Here is a 19,899-nt window from a genome sequence, read left to right as displayed (position 1 = left end):
ATGGATATACAATACTACTTTATTTATTTTATTGCTGAAATCGTTCCAACTTTGCCAATGGGAGCTCTTTTAGTTGGCTTCTGTGTCCCTTTGATATACCCTTATCATGTTTCTTTTCTCCCAGAACTTTACTTTCTACACTATAAGATGCTCCAGGCTCATCTTGTATATTTCCTGCCTCAATTATTTCTCCTGGTTCCTTTTATTGGAGAATGGTATTATAAACCAAAATTTGGGCAGTACATGTGCTCATTTCTGTTGGAATGTTGTTTCTACACCCTCTCAGTTGGCAGCAAGGATGTATGTATACTAACACATGCATATACATATATCTATCATTATTTATGTATGTAACTATATGTATCTGTATTAAGTGAAATGATCTTATACTGATGTCTGCAATTGTAATCCATTGCCACAGGGACCATTCTAGCTTCTCACCTTGCTTATCTGTAACCTCACAGTCCATGAAATGCCATTCCTTTATGTAATTGTTCAATTCCAGTACACATGCATAGCGGTATTACAACTGGTGACTTATATAACTGGTGGGAAACTAGAGTACAGTACTTAGGTTTATTTTGTTTTGCTTTTAGTCTTACAGACACCATTCATTTCCAGAATTCCTTAGGTCACTTCCTTTCCTCCCACTCTCTTCTGTGAGGTTGTTTCAGACATTTGTAATATAGTTAGATTGTTTTGTCACATTCTGCATTTCATCCTTGGATCTTCTGATGTCCTAAAGGATTTAATAAAAATTTACACACATTAAGGTTTACTCTGTGTTGTAAGTTTCTATCGGTTTTGACAAATGCATAGCATCACGTATCCACTATTGCAATATCATATGGAAGTTTCACCACTGTAAAAGTCTGCGCTTCACCTATTCACTCCTCCTCCCTTCCCCCCAAATCTCTGTCAACTGCAGATCATTTTACCATTTCTATAGTTTTGTTTTTTCACACATCCATCACCTCAGTAGTTAACCTTTTGTGTGTGTGTGTGGTGAGAATGTTTAAGATCTGTTCTCTGCAAATTTCAGGTATACAGGATGGTATTATCAGCTATAATCACTGTGTTGTACACTCAGTTACCATCTTACAGTTAAAAGTTTGTATGCTTTAACTAACATCTCTTCCCCCACCATTTAGCCCCTGGCAACCACCATTCTACTCTGCTTCTATAGTGAGTTTGACTTTTTTTTTTAGATTCCACATATTATTAGATTCCACATATGAGTGGGATAATTTAACATTTGTCTTTTTCTTTTGGGAGTATTTCACATTGTGCTCTGATTTTTTTTAAATTTTTTATTTGGTTTGAATGAAGCTCCTGAGTAGGGTGATTAGGATTCACTGAATATTGAACATGTTTGAATAAATGCACCTAGTGGATTTCTCTGTGTGTCCACAGGATGAGTGACAGGAAGAAAGGGGCACAAAGTCCTGAGATCACAGCGTCATAGAATTTTATTTGTACATTCACATGGACAAAGATTTTGGCAGTTGAAATGGGAAAAAGGGTGGATATGAGAGTGATTCTGAGGAAGGAAATGGCAGGGTTTGAAATCAGAGTTAGTATGTGAAGGGAATGATAGGAGGTTTGGTTATCTCTAGATACGAGGCCAAGAAAAGGCAAAGTGCCAGGAGTCCAGGTGGAAGGAAGTAGAGATAGTACTTACATCCATGTCTGTTGATCTTCAAGGTTATATCAGGAAGACAAGGACATATAATCAAGTGTGGCAGTAGGATTAGATCTTTGTTGAGTGGAACTGTTAAAATCACAGTGACAAAGATGCAGTTCTTAGTATCCACAGAGCACCTCTCACTCAGGCCTAGGGAAATCATTTTTTTTTTTTAATCCTCACCCAAGGACATTTTTCCATGTTTTGTCCAGATAGAGTGGGAGGGAGAGAGAGAGAGAAACATCAATGTGAAAGGGACACATCGAGTGGCTGCCACCCACACGACCCAACCAGGGCCGGGGACAAACTGCAACCGAAGTACGTGCCCTTAGTGGCAACTGAACCCAGGTCTCTCTGGACCACAGGTCGACACTCTAACTGCTGAGCCAAACCGGCCAGGGCGGGAAATCATTTATAGTCATCTTAGTTTATGTGTACCCTATACATTTTATGTCATCTGAAGTATAAGCTTGGTTGAAATGAAAAGACTTACTGTGTAATTTTGGTTCTCCTAGGAGTTGACTCTTGGATAAGGATTTAAGTGCAAGTATTTTGTTTTGGAGGTTATCCCAGGAAATGACCGAGAAGTGAGATAGGGAAGGGAAGTTAGCAAGTAAAGGTTTGTTATCAAGCACGTTGCCACTGTGGATAACTGGAACTTATTCCCACTGGGAGAGCAAGGAGCCAGTGTAAAACTTGTCCTTAGAGTTATACCCCTTGAAGGGTGAGGTAGGTGGAGTATTTATATACCAACTCCATCAACCACTGGTTAAAACTCTTGCAGGGAGTGGTAAATCTATAGTATTTTAGTATTTCAGGCATGCTATGCAGGGAACAAAATGGACTTCAGGGGTCAGAGAAAACCCTAGGTTTAAACAACAACAACAATAGCAGATGCTGTCAGTCCAGAATAGACAGAATTGGTAAAGGTTAAGAGATACGAACTCTTTCCTTAATACTCTGCCATAGCCCTGGCCAGTTTGGCTCAGCGGTTAGAGCGTCGGCCTGCGGTCTGGAGAGACCCGGGTTCGGTTCCCGCTAAGGGCACGTACCTCGGTTGCAGTTTGTCCCCGGCCCTGGTTGGTCGTGCGGGTGGCAGCCACTCGATGTGTCCCTTCATGTCGATGTTTCTCTCTCTCTCTCCTTCCTCTCTCTCCCTCTCACTCTATCTGTACAAAAAAAAAAAAAAAATGGAAAAATATCCTCGGGTGAGGATTAAAAAAAAAACAAAAAAAAAACTCTGCCATAGAGTTCCAGCATCTCCAATTCATTTTCTGTAGGCCATAAATTCTCACCCTCCTGTCTAGAGTTAAATGAACCAGTCTAGCAGTACATTAGAACTGGCTCCAAGTGCCCTTTTTGGAATGTTAAATTCTGGGTCATGGGGGAGTGCCCCCATATCAACCAATTTTTTCTTACTAACCTTATACTGGACCCCTAAGTTCACTTTCAAGATCCATTCCCAGGTACGTTCTCCCAGTATCCTGCCAGTGCATATCATCAGGTCCAGCAGCTGTTTTGGTAAATCACTCCTTTCTATCCAAAGCAGGGACAGTACCTCCCTATTCTGATGATACCAAGACTACCCCTAGCCTAGAAGCAGCGAGGGAGGTAGGGACAGGTCCTGATAAGGGTCAGGATCTTTTGTTTAAATCCTTACTTGAGGATATATTTTATTTATTTATTTAGAGAGAAAGGGAAGGAAGGAGGGAGGGAGGGGGAGAAAGAGAGAGAAACATTGATGTAAGAGAGAAACATTGATGTAAGAGAGAAACATTAATCAATTGCTTCCTGTATGTGCCCCCACCTGGGATTGAATCCACAATCTAGGTATGTGCCCTGACTGGGAATCAAACTCGCAACCTTTTGGTGTTTGGGATGATGCTTCAACCAGTGGAGCCACCCAGCCAGGACAGGGTCAGCATCTTTGGAGGTATGCATCTCAGATGAGGTCTTTAGGCACAGTAGACTGCCCTCTTGTATCAAGAGCAAGGGAGCCACTTCTTATGGCTCAGAGGGTTCAGGAGAATCTTGGCTGGACAGTGAATTCAATCTTTGTAATTTGCCTACTTTCATAATCAGATTTGGGCCTGATTTTTAGTATAGCTGCCCTCAAGTTATAGATGCGGAGGGTTCTTTAAAATGCTGCCATGGAGGTCTTCTGGCTGTCATACCATGCTCTGAATTGATACTTGGCTGATTTAAGCCTTGACATTTTCTTTATTCTGTGCATCAATGCCACTTAACAAAAATTCAACCAGTTTGTCTCTAAAATTTTCTCAAGTGCTAAAGCTATTGTATAAGCCAGTCATTTTCTTCTACCTGTCTCCCTTCCCAGCTTCACTACGTCAAGAGTCTTGGTAATATCTATGCAGCAGCACAGCAGGGGTTCTCACCAAACCACTTACTACCAGCACTGGGATCTTTGTCATCTGGTTGGCAAATGATCCACTTACAGATTTTATCGTGAAGATCTGTTTTACAGGATCAGATCTGTCTTATTTTGAATTACTCTGGAAGCAAACCCTGATGTTAAGATTCAAGTGAAAGTTGTTTTTTTTTTAATGATCCTAGGAAATACCAGTAGTGGAATAGAGAAAGTAGTTAATAAAGGGTTTCTTTTTTTTTTCTATTTATTTATTTTTATTAATTAATTTTATTATAGATGTTTCTCCTTTATTTCCCCATTGACATCCTCCTCCCCATCCCCCTACCCCGTATCCAGCTCTGATGTCCATGTCCATCGGTTATGCATACATGCATGTAAGTTCTGGGGTTTCTCTCTTCCCTCCCCTCACCATCCCCTCTTCTGAGGGTTGTCAGTCTGTACCCTACTTCCACGTCTCTGGGCCTACCCTATTCCTCAGACTGTTATGTCCATTATATTCCACAAATAAGTGAGATCATGTGATATTTGTTTTTCTCTGCTTGGCTTGTTTCGCTTAGGAAAGGGTTTCTTATTAAGCACTCTGGGTAAGCAAAATCAATTTAAATGGGGAACTCAGGGAGCCAATGGACAACATTGCTTCATAGTTATCCCTCTGATGGATAAAGGAGGTGGAATATTATATAATTACTTCTATCAGTGGGGGTGCTGCTCCAACAGATGTTAATTCCCTGGTACTTGGGAACTGCCCTGCAGGGCCAAAGTAGTCCAGTGGCCAGCGAAAGCCCTCAGGCAAGACTTGCCGATGCTGGCAGATGGAAGCTGTTCAGTTATGCATCAAAGTAGTATGTTTAACAGAAGGAGGCAGGGTGTCAAAAGATCCTGCTATACCTGCTAAGTCAACCAATAATGTTCATGTTGTGGCTACTGATGAGTAACAAGCTTTTCTTTTGTGTGGGTTTCATTTTGAGGGTTTTTTAAAAAAATATTTTTTTAAAATATTAAGATACAAGTTCTGTGTCAGATATGTGATTTGCAGATATTTTTTTTCCCCAGTGTGTAGCTTGTCTTTTCATTTCTTTAAAAATAATTTTTTTTATTGATTTCAGAGAGGGAGGGAGGGAGATAGAAACGTTGATGTGAGAGAGAAACATCAATCAGTTGTCTCCTGCACATACCCAGACTGGGATGAAGCCCGAAACCTGGGCATGTATCCTGACTGGGAATCAAACCAGTGACCCTTCAGTGCACAGGATGACACTCAACCAACTGAGCCACAAGGGCTGGGCCTGTCTTTTCATTTCTTACTGGTTTCTTTCATAGAACAACGGTGCTTTATTTTAGTGATGGCCAGTTTATCAATATTTTTCTTTTATGGCTTGTTCTTTTATGTGATGTGCCAGACCATGAAGATTTTCTATGTTTTCTTTTAAAACTTTTATACTTTAACATTTACATCTATCTTGCATTTTGAATTAATTTTTGTATGTGGTGTGAGGTATAGGTTAAGGTTCGTTTTTTAAAATTAAGGTATAATTGAGATACAACATTAGTTTTAGGTGTACAATATAATGATTCAACAACAGTTCATCTTTTTGACACATGCATAACCAGTTTTTTCTACACCACTACTATCTTTTTTTTAATTTTATTGAATTCCCTTTGCACCTTAAAAAAAAAATCAAATGGCAAAATTTGTGTGGCTCTATTTCTAGACTGTTCTGTTTCATTGATCTGTGTGCCTGTCCCTTTGCCAATAATACCATGCTGATTTGATACTGTAGCTTTATAGTAATTCTTAAAATTAAGTAGTATGATCCTCCCATTTCATTCTTTTCCTTTTGCTTATCCATATCAAATTTAGAATTGTCTTTATTTACAAAAAAATTCAGCTGGGATTTTGATTAGACTGTCTGATTACATGGTATGCCTTTGTTTAAGTCTTTAAAATTTTTATTTAATCATTGTTTTGTGGTTTCAGTGTACAGATCCTATACATATTTTGTTAATGTATATCTAAGTATCTTATTTTTGTTAGAGGTATTGTAAATGCTATTTTTAAAACATTCGGTTTCCAGTTGTACAATGGTAGTGTATAGACTTGTGGTTAGATTTTGCATTTTGATCTTGTGTCCTGCAACATTGTTAAATCTATTTTTTAATTCTAGCAGCGTTTTGCATATTACTTTGGATTTTTAAACAAAGATAATCACGTTATCTGCAAATAGGGATAGTGTTATTTCTTCCTTTCCAGTATTTGCCTTTTATTTCTTGTCTTATTTCACTGGCTAAGACATCACATATAATGTTGATTAGAAGTGGTAAGAATGGACATCCTTGCTTTGTTCCCAGTCTTAGGGGGAAAGCATTTAGTCTTTTACCATTAAGTGTGACATTAGCTGTAGGTATTTTTGTAGATGCCCATTATTAGGTGGAGAAAGTTTTTATTTCTAGTTTGCAGGGAGTTTATCATTATGAATGGACATTGTATTCTTGTCAGATGCCCTTTCTGCATCTGATATGATCATATGTTTTTTCCTTTAGATTGTTAGTATGTTGGATTACACTGATTAATTTTCAAGTGTTGAATTGCCTTGCATTCCTGGGATAAACCCCAGTCTTTTCTGCTTTTGATTTTTATAATATCACTGGATTTCATTTATAATCTTTTCTTGAGGATTTTGTTTGTTATTGAAGATTTTGTGCCTGTGTCCATGAGAGATATTGTTTGTTTTTTGTACTTTATTTGTCCAGTTTTAGTATAAGGATATTACTGGCCTTTTATTTTTAAATCCTCACCTGAGGATATTTTTCCATTTATCTTTGGACAGATTGTAAGGGAGGGAGACAGAGAGAGAAAAACATAGACGTGAGAGAGACACATTGATTGGTTGCCTCCCACATGACTCTAACCAGGGCTGGGGACCTAACCGCAACCAAAGTATGTGCCCTTGACCAGAATCGAACCTGCAACTATTTGGTCCACGTGCTGACGCTCTAACCACTGAGCAAACCAGCCAGGGTGTATTACTGGACTTTTAAAATGAATTGAAAGATATTCTTTTGTATTTTTTGATACAGATTGTGTGGACTTGATATTATTCTAACATTTTTTCTGTCACTGTTCCTTCATTTGTAATGTTTCAGGTGTCCTTCCAGAATCATTTTCCTTCTTTCTGAAGAACTTCCTTTAGCAATCCTTTAAGAGCATGTGTGCTGGCTACAAATTCTCTTAGTTTACTTTAATTTCTAAAGGATATCTTTTCTCAATATAGAATTCTGGGTTGACTGTCTTTTCTTTCAGCACTTTAAAAACGCTCATTCAGCCCTGGCCAGTTTGGCTCAGCGGTTAGAGCGTCGGCCTGCGGTCCGGAGAGACCCGGGTTCGGTTCCCGCTAAGGGCACGTACTTCGGTTGCAGTTTGTCCCCGGCCCTGGTTGGTCGTGCGGGTGGCAGCCACTCGATGTGTCCCTTCACGTCGATGTTTCTCTCTCTCTCTCTCTCCCTCCCAACTCTGTCTGAACAAAAAATGGAAAAATGTCCTCGGGTGAGAATAAAAATAAATAAATAAATAAATAAATAAATAATAAATAGAAATGCTCTTTCATCTGGCTGCTGTGGCTCAGTGGTTGGGCATCGACCCATGTACCAAGAGATTGCCAATTCGATTCCCAGTCAGGGCACATGCCCAGGTTGTGGTCCAAATCCCCAGTGGGGGGCATGCAGGAGGTGGCCAGTCAATGTTCACTCTCATCAATGTTTCTATCTCTCTCTTCCTCTCCCTTCCTTTTTCTCTAAAAATCAATAAAGAAAAAAAAATTTTAAACGCTGTTTCACTGTCTTCGGCCTCCATAGTGTCTGATGAGAAATCCACAGTAATTTGTGTCATTCATTCTCACAGGAACTACAAACTACGTTGTATGGGCTAACTGCTTGTTTATTTTCTAATTAAATTTTAACAATGCTACAACCATTAGTCTACATATTATCTGTGGTTGCTTTTATGCTATAGTGGCAGAATTGAGTAGTTGCTATAGAGACTGTAGGTCCTGAAAACCTATCATGTTTACTGTTTGTTCCTTTAAAAAAATGTGTTGATTTGTTCCCTGTGGGTAATGTGTTCTTTTATTCTAGTTTGTTTTAATAGTTTTTCTTTGTCTTTACTTTTCAGCTATTTGATTTTGATGTGTTCATTTAGATGGATTTGTTGTTGTTAATCCTCATTTGAGGATAATTTTCCATTGATTTTTAGATAGAGTGGAAGGGAGGGGGGTGGGGTGGCGGGGAATACATCGATGTATGAGAGACACATCGATTGGTTGTCCTTCCAACAATCCCCACTGGGGCCAAGGATTGAACCTGCGATTCAGATATATGCCCTTGACTGAAATTGAACCTGCGACCCTTTGGTCTGTGGGCCAACGCTCCAACTGCTGAGCCAAACCTGCCAGGGGCTAGATGGATTTTTTTCTCAGCTTTAACTTGTTTGGGGTTTACTCACTTTCTTGAATTTGTAGATATATGTCTTTTACCAAACTTGGTAAGTTTTCAGCCATTATGTCTTCATGCATTATTTTTGGAGCCTATTTTCACATTCTTTGTTTTCTCCTTCTGGGATTCTGATAGCATGATGAATGTTGTTAGACTTTTTGCTTTGGTCTTCCAAGTCTCAGGCTTTATACCTTTTCCTTTAAAATTTTTTTTTTCTATTGTTCAGATTGGATAATTTCTATTTGATCTTTCTTAAAGTAGACTGACTTTTCCCCCTGTCATCTTCATTCTGCTGCTGTATCCATCCAGTGAATTTTCCCCTTCAGTTACTATTCATTTCAGTTCTGATGTTTTTATTTGGTTCTTCTTTATATCTTTTGTTTCTCTGCTGACACTTAATATTTTAACTTTTGTTTCAAGAGTGTTTGTGAGCATTTTTATGATAGCTGCTTTAAAGCCTGTCAGATTACTCCAACATTTGTGTCATCTTGTCATCACATCTGTTGTTTTTTCCCTTATGAGTTAAGATTTTCATGGTTCTTTGTCAAATAATTTTATATTGTTTTCCAACATTATATCATAAGACTTTGCACCTTCTTTAAATCTGTGGAGAATGTTGATATTTTTGTTTTTGTGGACACTTGACCTGGTTAGGTTTAGTCCACAAGTTTCTATACACCTTGTGTTGACTGTGGTTCTAAAGTAAGTTCTGTTTTCAATTTTTTTCTGTGCTATTCAGATCTGGGCCATGTATGTGCCACCCACTGGTCAGTTTGGGACATAGGTGGAGGTCTTTCTGTAAGCTTAATTTTCAGTTGTTGGTATTTTAGTTAAGATCAGATCCCTGGATGTGTGGGTTGGAGAGATCCCAGTATTTCATAAATAGCTGTATGGGTTGCTTTCTTGAGCTTCTGCTCAGTTAAAAACCCTCTACTTTCTGACTGTTCTGGACTCCCCTTTTCTGTCTTTTTGCCAGAAACTGCCCACTTCTGCTATTGCACTACAGTAGCAGAGGAGAGAGAGACAGAGAGATAAATATGTCAGTGGGGCCCCTCTTGGAGCTGCAGCTTACTGAACAGAACACATTTTTTATTCCTGCAGTGGCTTTTGCTGCTCCTGCTGCCACCTCCACTGCATGATTGCCTGCTGCTGGCTGGTGTGGGAAGAAATGAAGAAAAAGGGAAGAGAGAAAAAGACCTGGGCAATGTCTCTCATTCTCTCTGGACTTTAGTTCTTCTTTTCTTTGAGCTAGAATTAGAGGGTTCTGAGGACTTCTCTGTGTATATACCGCAGTGTTAGGTTTGGGGTTTGCACTGGGTTGAGGTTAAGCCAGGTGATATAAGAGGGAAAAATGGTAAACTCACCATCTGTTCAGTGGTACTTTGAATTCTGTATTCTTCCCTAATCTACCTGCTGATATTTACTTTCCACAGAGCTCAAATAGCTCCAGCTTACATTCTGTGCAGGTTTATAGTTGTATTTAGTGGGAGAGAATGTGTGGTGTGTGCTCACCCCATTTTACCAGGATCTAAAACTTAAGGGCCTAGGCTTCATACCTTGTATGTCAGTCACCAGTTGCTCCTGTAGGGGGTGAATTACTTCCTAGGCATTGCGGAGGGAGTGTTCAATCAACTGAAGGTCATTCTGCAGCGAAGAGTGCAGCTTGGAGAAGTTAGCAGCCAGGTAAGGGCATCTGGGCAGGTCCCAAACAGCATCTACTACGTTGCAATACTGTTTCCTTTTTCCATACTTGCCTTTTGACTTACATGTCTTGAGCACCTTTTCATAAGTTGCACATACCTGCCTTGTTCTTTTTAATACCTGTGAACTATACTGTCTCATTGTATGGCTGTACCATAAGTTATTTAAGCAGTTTTACACTGGTTTTCTCCCCTTCTTTCCTTCTTCATCCTCTCTGCTTTTTCCTCTTCACCTTTTCCTTTCCTCCCCTCTCTTTTCACTTCCTTTTTAAACCAAAAATACCTTTACTAGGCCAAAGGTAGTATACATTTTAAATTTTGGTACATATTGTCAAATTGCCACTCAAAATACTTGTGTCAGTATATGTATATTCACTAATAGTCTATAGAGTGTCTGTTTCTCCATAATCACCAAGGAAACATATTTAGACATTTTAAAACTTTTAAATACCAACAACAAAGATATTCAGCTTTCTAAAAACTGCCAGGCAACATAGTGACAAAATAAAATTAGAGGGGGAAAAATCATACCAATGTATTTTAATTTTTAAAATTTATTTCGAATCTTTATTCATATACATATGGTTACATAATTGTTACTGCAGTATGAATAGAGTATTTTAATTTTGTTGGCATCATATGCAGATTGACATGTTGCTTATATTTCGTAATTTTTTTGTTGTTCATTCTCACCCGAGCATATTTTTCCGTTGATTTTTAGATAGAGAGGAAGAGAGGGAAGGAGAGAGAGAGAGAAACATCAGTGTGAGAGAGACACATCAGTTGGTTGCTTCCCACATGACCCCAACCCAGGTATATGTCCTTGACCAGGAATCGAACTTTTGACCCTTTGGTCCAAGGGCTGATACTCTAACTGCTGAGCCAGGGCTCATAATTATTTTTAAAAGAACCAGTTATGGTTAGCCTTATGCTGTAACTCTAAATTTTGAGGATTTTTCTATAGTATGAACAACTTTCCAAACTTTTAAGAAAATAGTTACACGAGCCCTGGCCTGTTTGGCTCAGCGGTTAGAGCGTCGGCCTGCAGTCCAGAGAGACCCGGGTTCGGTTTCCGCTAAGGACATGTACCTCGGTTGCAGTTTGTCCCTGGCCCTGGTTGGTCGTGCGGGTGGCGGCCACTCGATGTGTCCCTTTCACGTCGATGTTTTCCTCTCTCTCTCCCCCTCCCACTCTGTCTGTACAAGAAATGGAAAAATGTCCTCGGGTGAGGATAAAAAAAAAAAAAAAAAAAAAATTAGGTAGTTTAAATTACAATAACAAAATTAAAACTCAGTTTATAAAACAGATTTCTTATTGGCTCATCAGTGTGATGAGCCATTTTGTTATCTCGGATTGTTCTGATGTATGTTTTCAGGTATTGTTTGATTCAGGTTTGTAATAACTGCATGACGTGAAGATACCACCATTCTGTCAGTTTAGATCATTAAATTTCTAAAATGTTTACTTTGTGCTTTATTAATTTCAAAGCTCAAGGACTTTCTTAAAAGAAAACATTAAATTAAATGATGTCTGTCATGGTATCATTAATTACAAATGAGAACATCTCCACTAGATTTATAAACTACCTGTGTCATGGTAGTAGTAACAATAATTATAATAATAGTAATCACAGGGCCCTGGCCGGTTTGGCTCAGCGGTTGGAGCGTCGACCTGCAGTCCGGAGAGACTGGGTTCGGTTCCCGCTAAGGGCACGTACCTCGGTTGCAGTTTGTCCCTGGCCCTGGTTGGTCGTGCGGGTGGCAGCCATTCAATGTGTCCCTTCACATCGATGTTTCTCTCTCTCTCTTCCTCTCTCTCCCTCCTGCTCTATCTGAACAAAAAATGGAAAAATGTCCTCGGGTGAGGATAAAAAAAAAAAAAAAATAATAATAATAGTAATCACAGGAATAGCAGTTACCATTTGTCCTGTGCTTACCTTAGGCCAGGTCTGTCTAAATGAACTACTGTGTTTAATCCTATCACAAAAAGCTACACGAAGGTGGGAACTTTGTCTCTTTTAATTCACTGTGGTTTTTCTAGTACATCTAGCTGTGCCTGCCATATAAGAGCTACTTGATAAATATTTGTCAAATGACTGGTTAGTGAAGCATATATAATTTTTATGCCATTTCAGAAATGAAGAATAAATCTTAGGACAGACTTCCAGAACTCAAGCCCATGTGGGATGATCATTGCTATTTTGACAGTGGGGACATGCTAACCTAATTGCAGCCAGACATGTGTAGTAATACAATATTAATTACTATTGCTTTAGATTTGGTTGGCATACTTTTTCTTAAAGAACCAGATAGCAACTATTTTAGACTTTGCATGCCAGATGCTCTCTGTTGCAGCTACTCAACTCAGCCACTGTAGCATGAAGTCATCCATAGATGATACATAAATGAATAGGTATGCCTGTGTTCCAGTCAAACTTTATTTGCAAAAACAGGTGGCAGCTGGTCAGGTCTGGCCCAGGGTAGTGTAGTTTCTCTGGTTTATCTACCCTGCTTTCAGTGGTCTCTTGCTCCCAGTGCTGTAGTAATCACACGTGCAGATGTTTGTGCCCTGAAATGGCATAGTACCTGTAGTTTGGTAGTCATCTAGATGATCCAGAATATGTTTGTATTAGTTTTTCAAAATTAATCTAGAAATAAAGACAAAATTTTTAAAATTATCATGAAGAATTTAGGGATCTCCAGGACTCCTTAGACCCTACTTTGAGAAAAAGGGATGTAAAGATATAGCAAAAGTAGAAAAAGGATGTAATAAATGAGATATATTATAAAGGACATTATGATATTATGTGTTTTGGGACATTATATATTATAAAGGACATTATGATATTCTTTGTTTTGGGACTTTATGATATTCTGTGTGTAGCATTTAAAAATTGTGCTATTTAGTGAGAGACCAAGTTTGGGGAGGAGGGAGCAGGCTTTTGAAAAAAAAAATATATATATAATATATATATAATATAATATATATAAATAATATATATATTTTTTCCTTTGTAATTATAGGCTACTGGATCAATTCCTGTTTTTTTTTCTCTAGGACCTAGATTTCATTAGTTATTTGCTGTTTCTGTTTGCTTTTTTCTTTGGCTTATTTTTTTTTGTTGTTTAAAATTCTTTCCTTTTAGGGGCAAATTGTTAAGTAATAATCATGTGTGTTGTAGCCTATTTTGTAACATTTCAATGATCTAGGGAAGGGCCACTCTTAATTATCAAAATATTAATTGTGGAATATTAAGGAATATATTTACATTTTAAATTTTCTTTAGGGTATATTTATAACTAAACTTCCATCAGATACTTTGCTTTAGTAGATATATAATTTGCGTGATCATTTAATTTGTGATTTTAACATACTTGAGAGTAATTTATGACTGTATAATCTAATTAGGGAGATTATTTGGCTTATGCTATTTGTGTAGATATTTTTCTTCATAGAATAAGACAAAGTTCATCCCTGCCTGTGTGGCTCAGTGGTTAAGCATCGACCCATGTACCAAGAGGTTGTCAGTTTGATTCCCGGTCAGGGCACAGGTTATGGGCCCGATCCCCAGTGAGGGGCATGCAGGAAGCGGCCAATTGATGTTCTCTCTTGTTGATGTTTTTATCTTTCTCTTCCTCTCTCTTCCCCTCTCTCTAAAATCAATACAGAAAAAAGAAAAAGACTAAGACAAAGTTCAGCTACAATTGTCACAAATTTTTTATCAATAGAGTCCATGCAATGGGGTATATCTGTTTTAGTTTTTTAGGCCTAAATATTTGAAAATATGCATCTAAAAGTCACAATTATGTAAGAATTTTACTGAAAGGGTTGAGATTCTGTTCTACTACTTATGAGTTACATGCCCTTGAGCAAGTTAGTATTCTTTCCTAGGTTTCTGTTTCCGAAACTAGAAAATAGGGATAAGGATAATGTAATAATAATAATATCTGCTCTGGCCTTTTTGACTTAGCTGTTAGAACGTCAGCCTGGGGACCAAAGGGTTTCGGGTTTGCTTTCTAGTCAAGGGCATGTAACTGGGTTGCAGGTTTGAGTCCTGACCCTGATCAGGGTTGTGCAGGAGCAACCAATCGATGTTTCTCTCACATCGATGTTTCTCTCTCTGTCTCCCCCTTCCCTCCCTCCTTTTTACCTTTTCTAAAAATTGATGGGAAAATATCTTCCGGTGAGGATTAACAACAATAACAACAAAAATAATAATAATACCAGCACCCAGGGTTAATAGGAGGATTAAATGAGATAATGCATGGAGAATTTTAACAAAGTCACTGGTATAGCCTAAGTCTATCAATGTAAACTACGATTACCATGTGATATAAAGTTACATTTAGGAGTCCTTTGAATGTGGGGATGAATGCCTTTTTTGTTTAAGATAAAAATTGATTTTATTTATATATTTTATGTATAAGCTCACTATTCTTATGTTCTCTATTGTAGCCCTTCATTATAAGTAATTTCTAAATTATGTTTATTAAAATGTTTATCTATGTAAAACAGTAGGGATATGGAACACTGTGTATCAACTAATCTAGGACCCTGCAGAGAAAATTATCAAAGTTAGAAATAAGACATAACCATATTTTCAGTACAGGAGGTGTGTATGGGCTCATTTATGTATTGACTTAATATTTTAGAAGTTATCAAATAAAGGAACAAGGGTTTATCTTTTTTGGTATTAGGTTCCCCCTTTATTTTTACTGATACTCTCTTAGTATGTGCATATACAACTTGGTTTCCTGTGCCTCTTTCTTCACAATATAATGATAAGCTCTTGGTTGAACTGTCAAATTATGCAGTACTTTATTGTACCTTTCTTTGTCTCTAGGATGATTGAGGAAAGTGGGAATAAGCGGAAGACCATGGCAGAGAAGAGGCAGCTGTTCATAGAAATGCGTGAGTCCCGAGTGCTTCTGGAGTCCTTGTTTGTATGTGTGGGAATGCTTTTTTTTTTCTGATCAAGTCACAACTTTAATCAGAAGTTTTAAGTTATAAACTTTAGAGAGGGAAGAATGAAAGCTAAAAAATCATGGAGTTGGAGGGACCCCAAGCCAGAGCATATTATTTTAATTGAACTGACTTGAATTGCTTTCTTTTTTTTAAATTTTTTTATCCTCACCCGAGGACATTTTTCGATATTTTGTTCAGATAGAGTGAGAGGGAGAGAGAGATAGAGAAACATCGACGTGAAAGGGACACATCGAGTGGCCGCCACCCACACGACCCAACCAGGGCCGGGGACAAACTGCAACCAAGGTACATGCCCTTAGCGGGAACCAAACCCCGGTCTCTCTGGACCGCAGGCCGACGCTCTAACCGCTGAGCCAAACCGGCCAGGGCTTGAATTGCTTTCTTAAGCAAGGTCATAAATAATAAGTTAGAAATGTTACCTAGCATATCTGTAAGATCAAGACATGCCAGTCAATTTAGACCTCTTGCTGTAACTCCATTGTTACCATAAGCTTGCAGGTGGTGATAAATAATTATTAATCGTATAAATTATCTTTCACTACATATGAATTCTGAGGTAGTGAAGATTAAGTCTCAGGACAACACTTAGAGCAAGAGGAAAAATTAATAGCATGAATGTGTACTTCGTATGTTACTTTACTATACAATTTTAAAATCTTCTGGTAAAAATTACCTTATTATACAAGACCGAACAAAGAAAAAAAGATGATTAATAGGAGTGAGTTGGCCCCCAGTGTTTGAAGGATTGTTTTGCTTTGTGACTACTTCTCTAGGTGACCTTGAATAATGTACTCATACTTGCTGGACTTCAAATTCCTCTGCCTAAAATAGGGTTACTGGTCTGGGTTAGTGATTGTGAAAACTTTTAAAAGCATTTGACTATTATAAAATTTGTACTGCTCATCTAAAGCTAGAGAGGGGAGGCAGGAGCCTAACCTGGGATGCTGGGATGGCCCCTGATGTCCTTTCAGAGTGAAAGCCAGTTTGGGTTCTAAGGGTGAGCATTTTGAGAGAGTGAGAGCAGGGGCATGCTGACCACCTTTTAACACCTGTCTTCAGAAGCCATGCAGTGTCATGTCTGCCACATGTATTCATTAAGGCAGTCACAGTACCTTGATCAGATGCAAGTAGAAAGAAATAATCTTTAGTTCTTGATAGAGAGAGACAGTGTACTGGAAGCACATAAAATACTGGTCTGGATATTCTGTTATGGACATTTAAAAAAAAATACAGGCTGCTACAGAACTGGAAGGGGATCAGCTGGCCCAGTTCCCTCATTTTACAGAGGAGGACACTGAGGCTAAGAGGAGGTATATAACGTAGCCATGGTCATGTTCTGTGGTTGGTGGTCATGCTGGGGCTAGAATTTACTTCTCTTGAAGTAAATTCAAGGCTAGGGTCTTTCCTACTATACCATCTTATCCCCCCTTCCTAATATATATAGTTAATTCATGAAAATCATGAGTGTTCCTTCCCTCAGAACTTTCTTAGGCTAGCAGACAGGATAATGTAGGCAAAACTGCTGGCATAGTGCCTGGTGTGGAGTGGGCATGCCGAAAATGTACCCTAACCCTTCTTCCAGCCTTTGTGTTTTAGCAAAAGAAGGCCTAGTTGACAAGTTATATGCAGACTGTGCCAGTATTTAGAAATTAAACAGTAAATCCATGTGAACATGTTTTATATGCCCTTTTTTCAGGTGCTCAGAATTTTGATGTTATACGACTATCAACTTACAGAACAGCTTGCAAATTACGATTTGTACAAAAACGATGCAACCGTAAGTCTTTTCTGTGATAGCCATATAGAGCTCTCAATAGTAATATAAAATAGATTTTAAGCCCTGGCTGGTTTGGCTCAGCAGTTAGAGCATTGGCCCGTGGACCAATGAAACCCAGGTTTGATTCCGGCCAAGGGCACGTGCCTTGGTTGGTCGTGCGGGAGGCAACCGGCGATGTCTCTCTCGCATTAATGTTTCTCTCTGTCTTTCTCTCGCCCTCTCTCCCTCCTTCTTACTCTGTCTAAAGGATAGATGGAAAAATATCCTCGGGTGAGGATAAAAAAAAAAAAAAAGATTTTAATATCTTTTAGTCATATTGTAATTTTAATGGAATTATTTTGTCTTAAGTATGTATCATAATATAAGCTTTGTAATGGAAAGAACTTGGCAGTTTACTCTGTGTGTCCCTCAAAATATTTAATAAAGTCAGAATGTAACTAGTTTTGAGGCTGGCATATTACTTATGTTTTTTAGACAGGAAAATGGATTTCTCCTTGTCACTTTTTAATGAACAGTTTTATGCAGAATTAATACAATTTATCAGCTTCTGGAGGAAAAGAAAAACATTAATATTTTGATAAAAGTGTAATAAGAATTAACTTTCTTGATTAAACTTAATATAACATTAATCAGCCTTTTCTATAAGCAATTGCTACTTATAAAATAAGTAAATATAATAAATATATACATATACATATAACATGCATAAAAGTTTTCTCTTAATTTCCATGATAAATTAACTTTAACAGAATTATTGTTCTTTTTTCATGTATGTGTGTGTATGTGTGTATTAATAAAAAACTTTTTATAATGGAAAGGTCATTAGCTTTAGAATGGGGAAAAAACCTCAGTTTTAGTCCTGGTTTTGCCATTTATTATAAACATGTGCCTTGGGCAAGCTACTTTTACAGCTAAATACTTCTACTCTACTTTAAGTCTAACTGAAATATCCTAGCTTAAAATTCTCTCTGAAGACTTTACTGTTTCATCCTAGACTGAAATTATGTTTGTTTTCTGATGTCCCTAAGCATTGTTTTTCATATTATGGGTTGTGACCCATTAATAGTTTATAAGATCATTTTGATGGCCCTAGACAGAATTTAAAGCATGTAATAGAGAAAAAAATGAAAGAGAAAAATCAGAACACAGCTTATATGGTAAATCTAAAAAGTATTTTATGAAACATTTGTTTTTTATATATTTATATATCTAGGGTGTGTGCGTGTGTGTGTGCTGATTTAAATATAATTTTGGCCCTGGCCAGTTTGGCTCAGCGGTTAGAACGTCGGCCTGCGGTCCAGAGAGACCCGGGTTTGGTTTCTGCTAGGGGCACGTACCTCAGTTGCAGTTTGTCCCCAGCCCCTGTTGGGGTTGTGTGGGTGGCGGCTGGTCGATGTGTCTCTCTCACATGCATGTCTCTCTCTCTCTCTCTCCCTCTTGCTCTGTCTGAAGGTGAATGCAGGGATGTCCTCGGGTGAGGAAAACAAAAAATACACACACACACACACACACACACACACATAATTTTGTGGGTTGTGGTAAAAACTTTGAAAACCACTGTTCTAAAGAACCTACTATTTTTATAATTCTTCCTGTAATTACTCTTGGGAAATGGTAGTCTATATGTGGAGTGTTGAGAGCCTGAACCAGGCTAGTAGAATTGGTAATGTAAAGTGAAAGGTGCATTGTTCTAGAAGTTTTATTTTGTCACATAAGATTCTTTAATCCACATGAAAAAAACTTTGGTGGGTATACAGTATAACTAAGGGTCAAATTTCAGTTTTTTCCATGTGTGTGTTCTATTGTCCCTATACTGTTTATTGAAAAGATCATCCCTTTCTACACTGCTAACCTGTCTTTTCCTCATATTCTTTGGAGAAATGTACAAGAATGTTTATAGCAGTGTCTATATGTGAGATCTGTTTTTGGACTCCCGTGTTCCATTGGTCTGTTTGACTGTCCTTGTATCAATAACCACTACTATAAATTTATAATAAGTCGTGGTATCAGGTAGAACAGGTCTTCATACCATGTTGTTTTTCTTTTTAAGATTGGGGCATTTTTGGCCTTTTTACATTTATTTTTATATATATTTTAGACTCTGCTTGTTGATTTCTACTAAGAATAAACAAAATAAAACAAAGAACATTGCTGGGATTTTTTTCTTAAGTATAATTAACATAAAATTCGTGCTTTTTCTTTTTTAATCCTCACCTGAGGACCTTTTTTTTTTTTTTTTGCTATTTTGTTCAGATAGAGTGGGAGGGAGAGAGAGAGAAAAAAAAACATCGATGTGAAAGGGACACATGGAGTGGTGGCCACCCACACGACCCAACCAGGTCCAGGGACAAACTGCAATCAAGGTACATGCCCTTAGCGGGAACTAACCTGGGTCTCTCTGGATAACAGGCCAACGCTCTAACCGCTGAGCCAAACCGGCCAGGGCTAAAATTCTTGCCTTTAATGTACAGCCCTGTGTGGTTTTGTTGGGACTGCATTGAATCTATAGATCAAATTGAGAGAGTTGACATATATCCCATATTTCCAATCTTGAGAGTTCCTCTTGCAAACATAGTATATTCCTCTATTTGGGTCTTTATTTTTGCCAATTATATTTATAGATTTATTTGTAGAGATGTTGCACATTCTTTCTTTTTTCTTTTTAAATTTTTTTTCTTTATTGATTTTATAGAGAGAGGAAGGGAGAGGTAGAGAAAGATGGAAACATTGATGAGAGAGAACATCGATCAACCGCCTCCTGCATGCCCCCCACTGGGGATCTGGCCCACAACCTGGGCATGTGCCCTGACTCGGAATCGAACCAGTGACCTCTTGGTACGTGGGTCGATGCTCAACCACTGAGATGTTGCACATT

At 38.2% G+C, this 19,899-nt stretch overlaps 1 protein-coding gene across 4 annotated transcripts in view; it reads left to right on the top strand.

Moving 5' to 3' along the window:
- The window catches only part of DTNB (dystrobrevin beta), a 236,698-nt gene that overhangs the window by 24,850 nt on the left and 191,949 nt on the right, over window positions 1–19,899 (top strand). For all 4 annotated transcript variants that reach the window (XM_036262917.1, XM_036262916.1, XM_036262918.1 and 1 more), the window contains 2 exons: window positions 15,105–15,172; window positions 16,944–17,024. In XM_036262917.1, coding sequence (XP_036118810.1) covers window positions 15,106–15,172; window positions 16,944–17,024 — 148 coding nt within the window. In that variant the 5' untranslated portion in view covers window position 15,105. Of the gene's footprint in view, window positions 1–15,104; window positions 15,173–16,943; window positions 17,025–19,899 lie in introns of those variants that run through there.

Source organism: Molossus molossus, unplaced genomic scaffold (assembly GCF_014108415.1).
Source record: "Molossus molossus isolate mMolMol1 unplaced genomic scaffold, mMolMol1.p scaffold_m16_p_15, whole genome shotgun sequence".
Lineage (NCBI taxonomy): Eukaryota > Metazoa > Chordata > Mammalia > Chiroptera > Molossidae > Molossus > Molossus molossus.
This window is presented reverse-complemented; position numbering and strand designations above follow the sequence as displayed.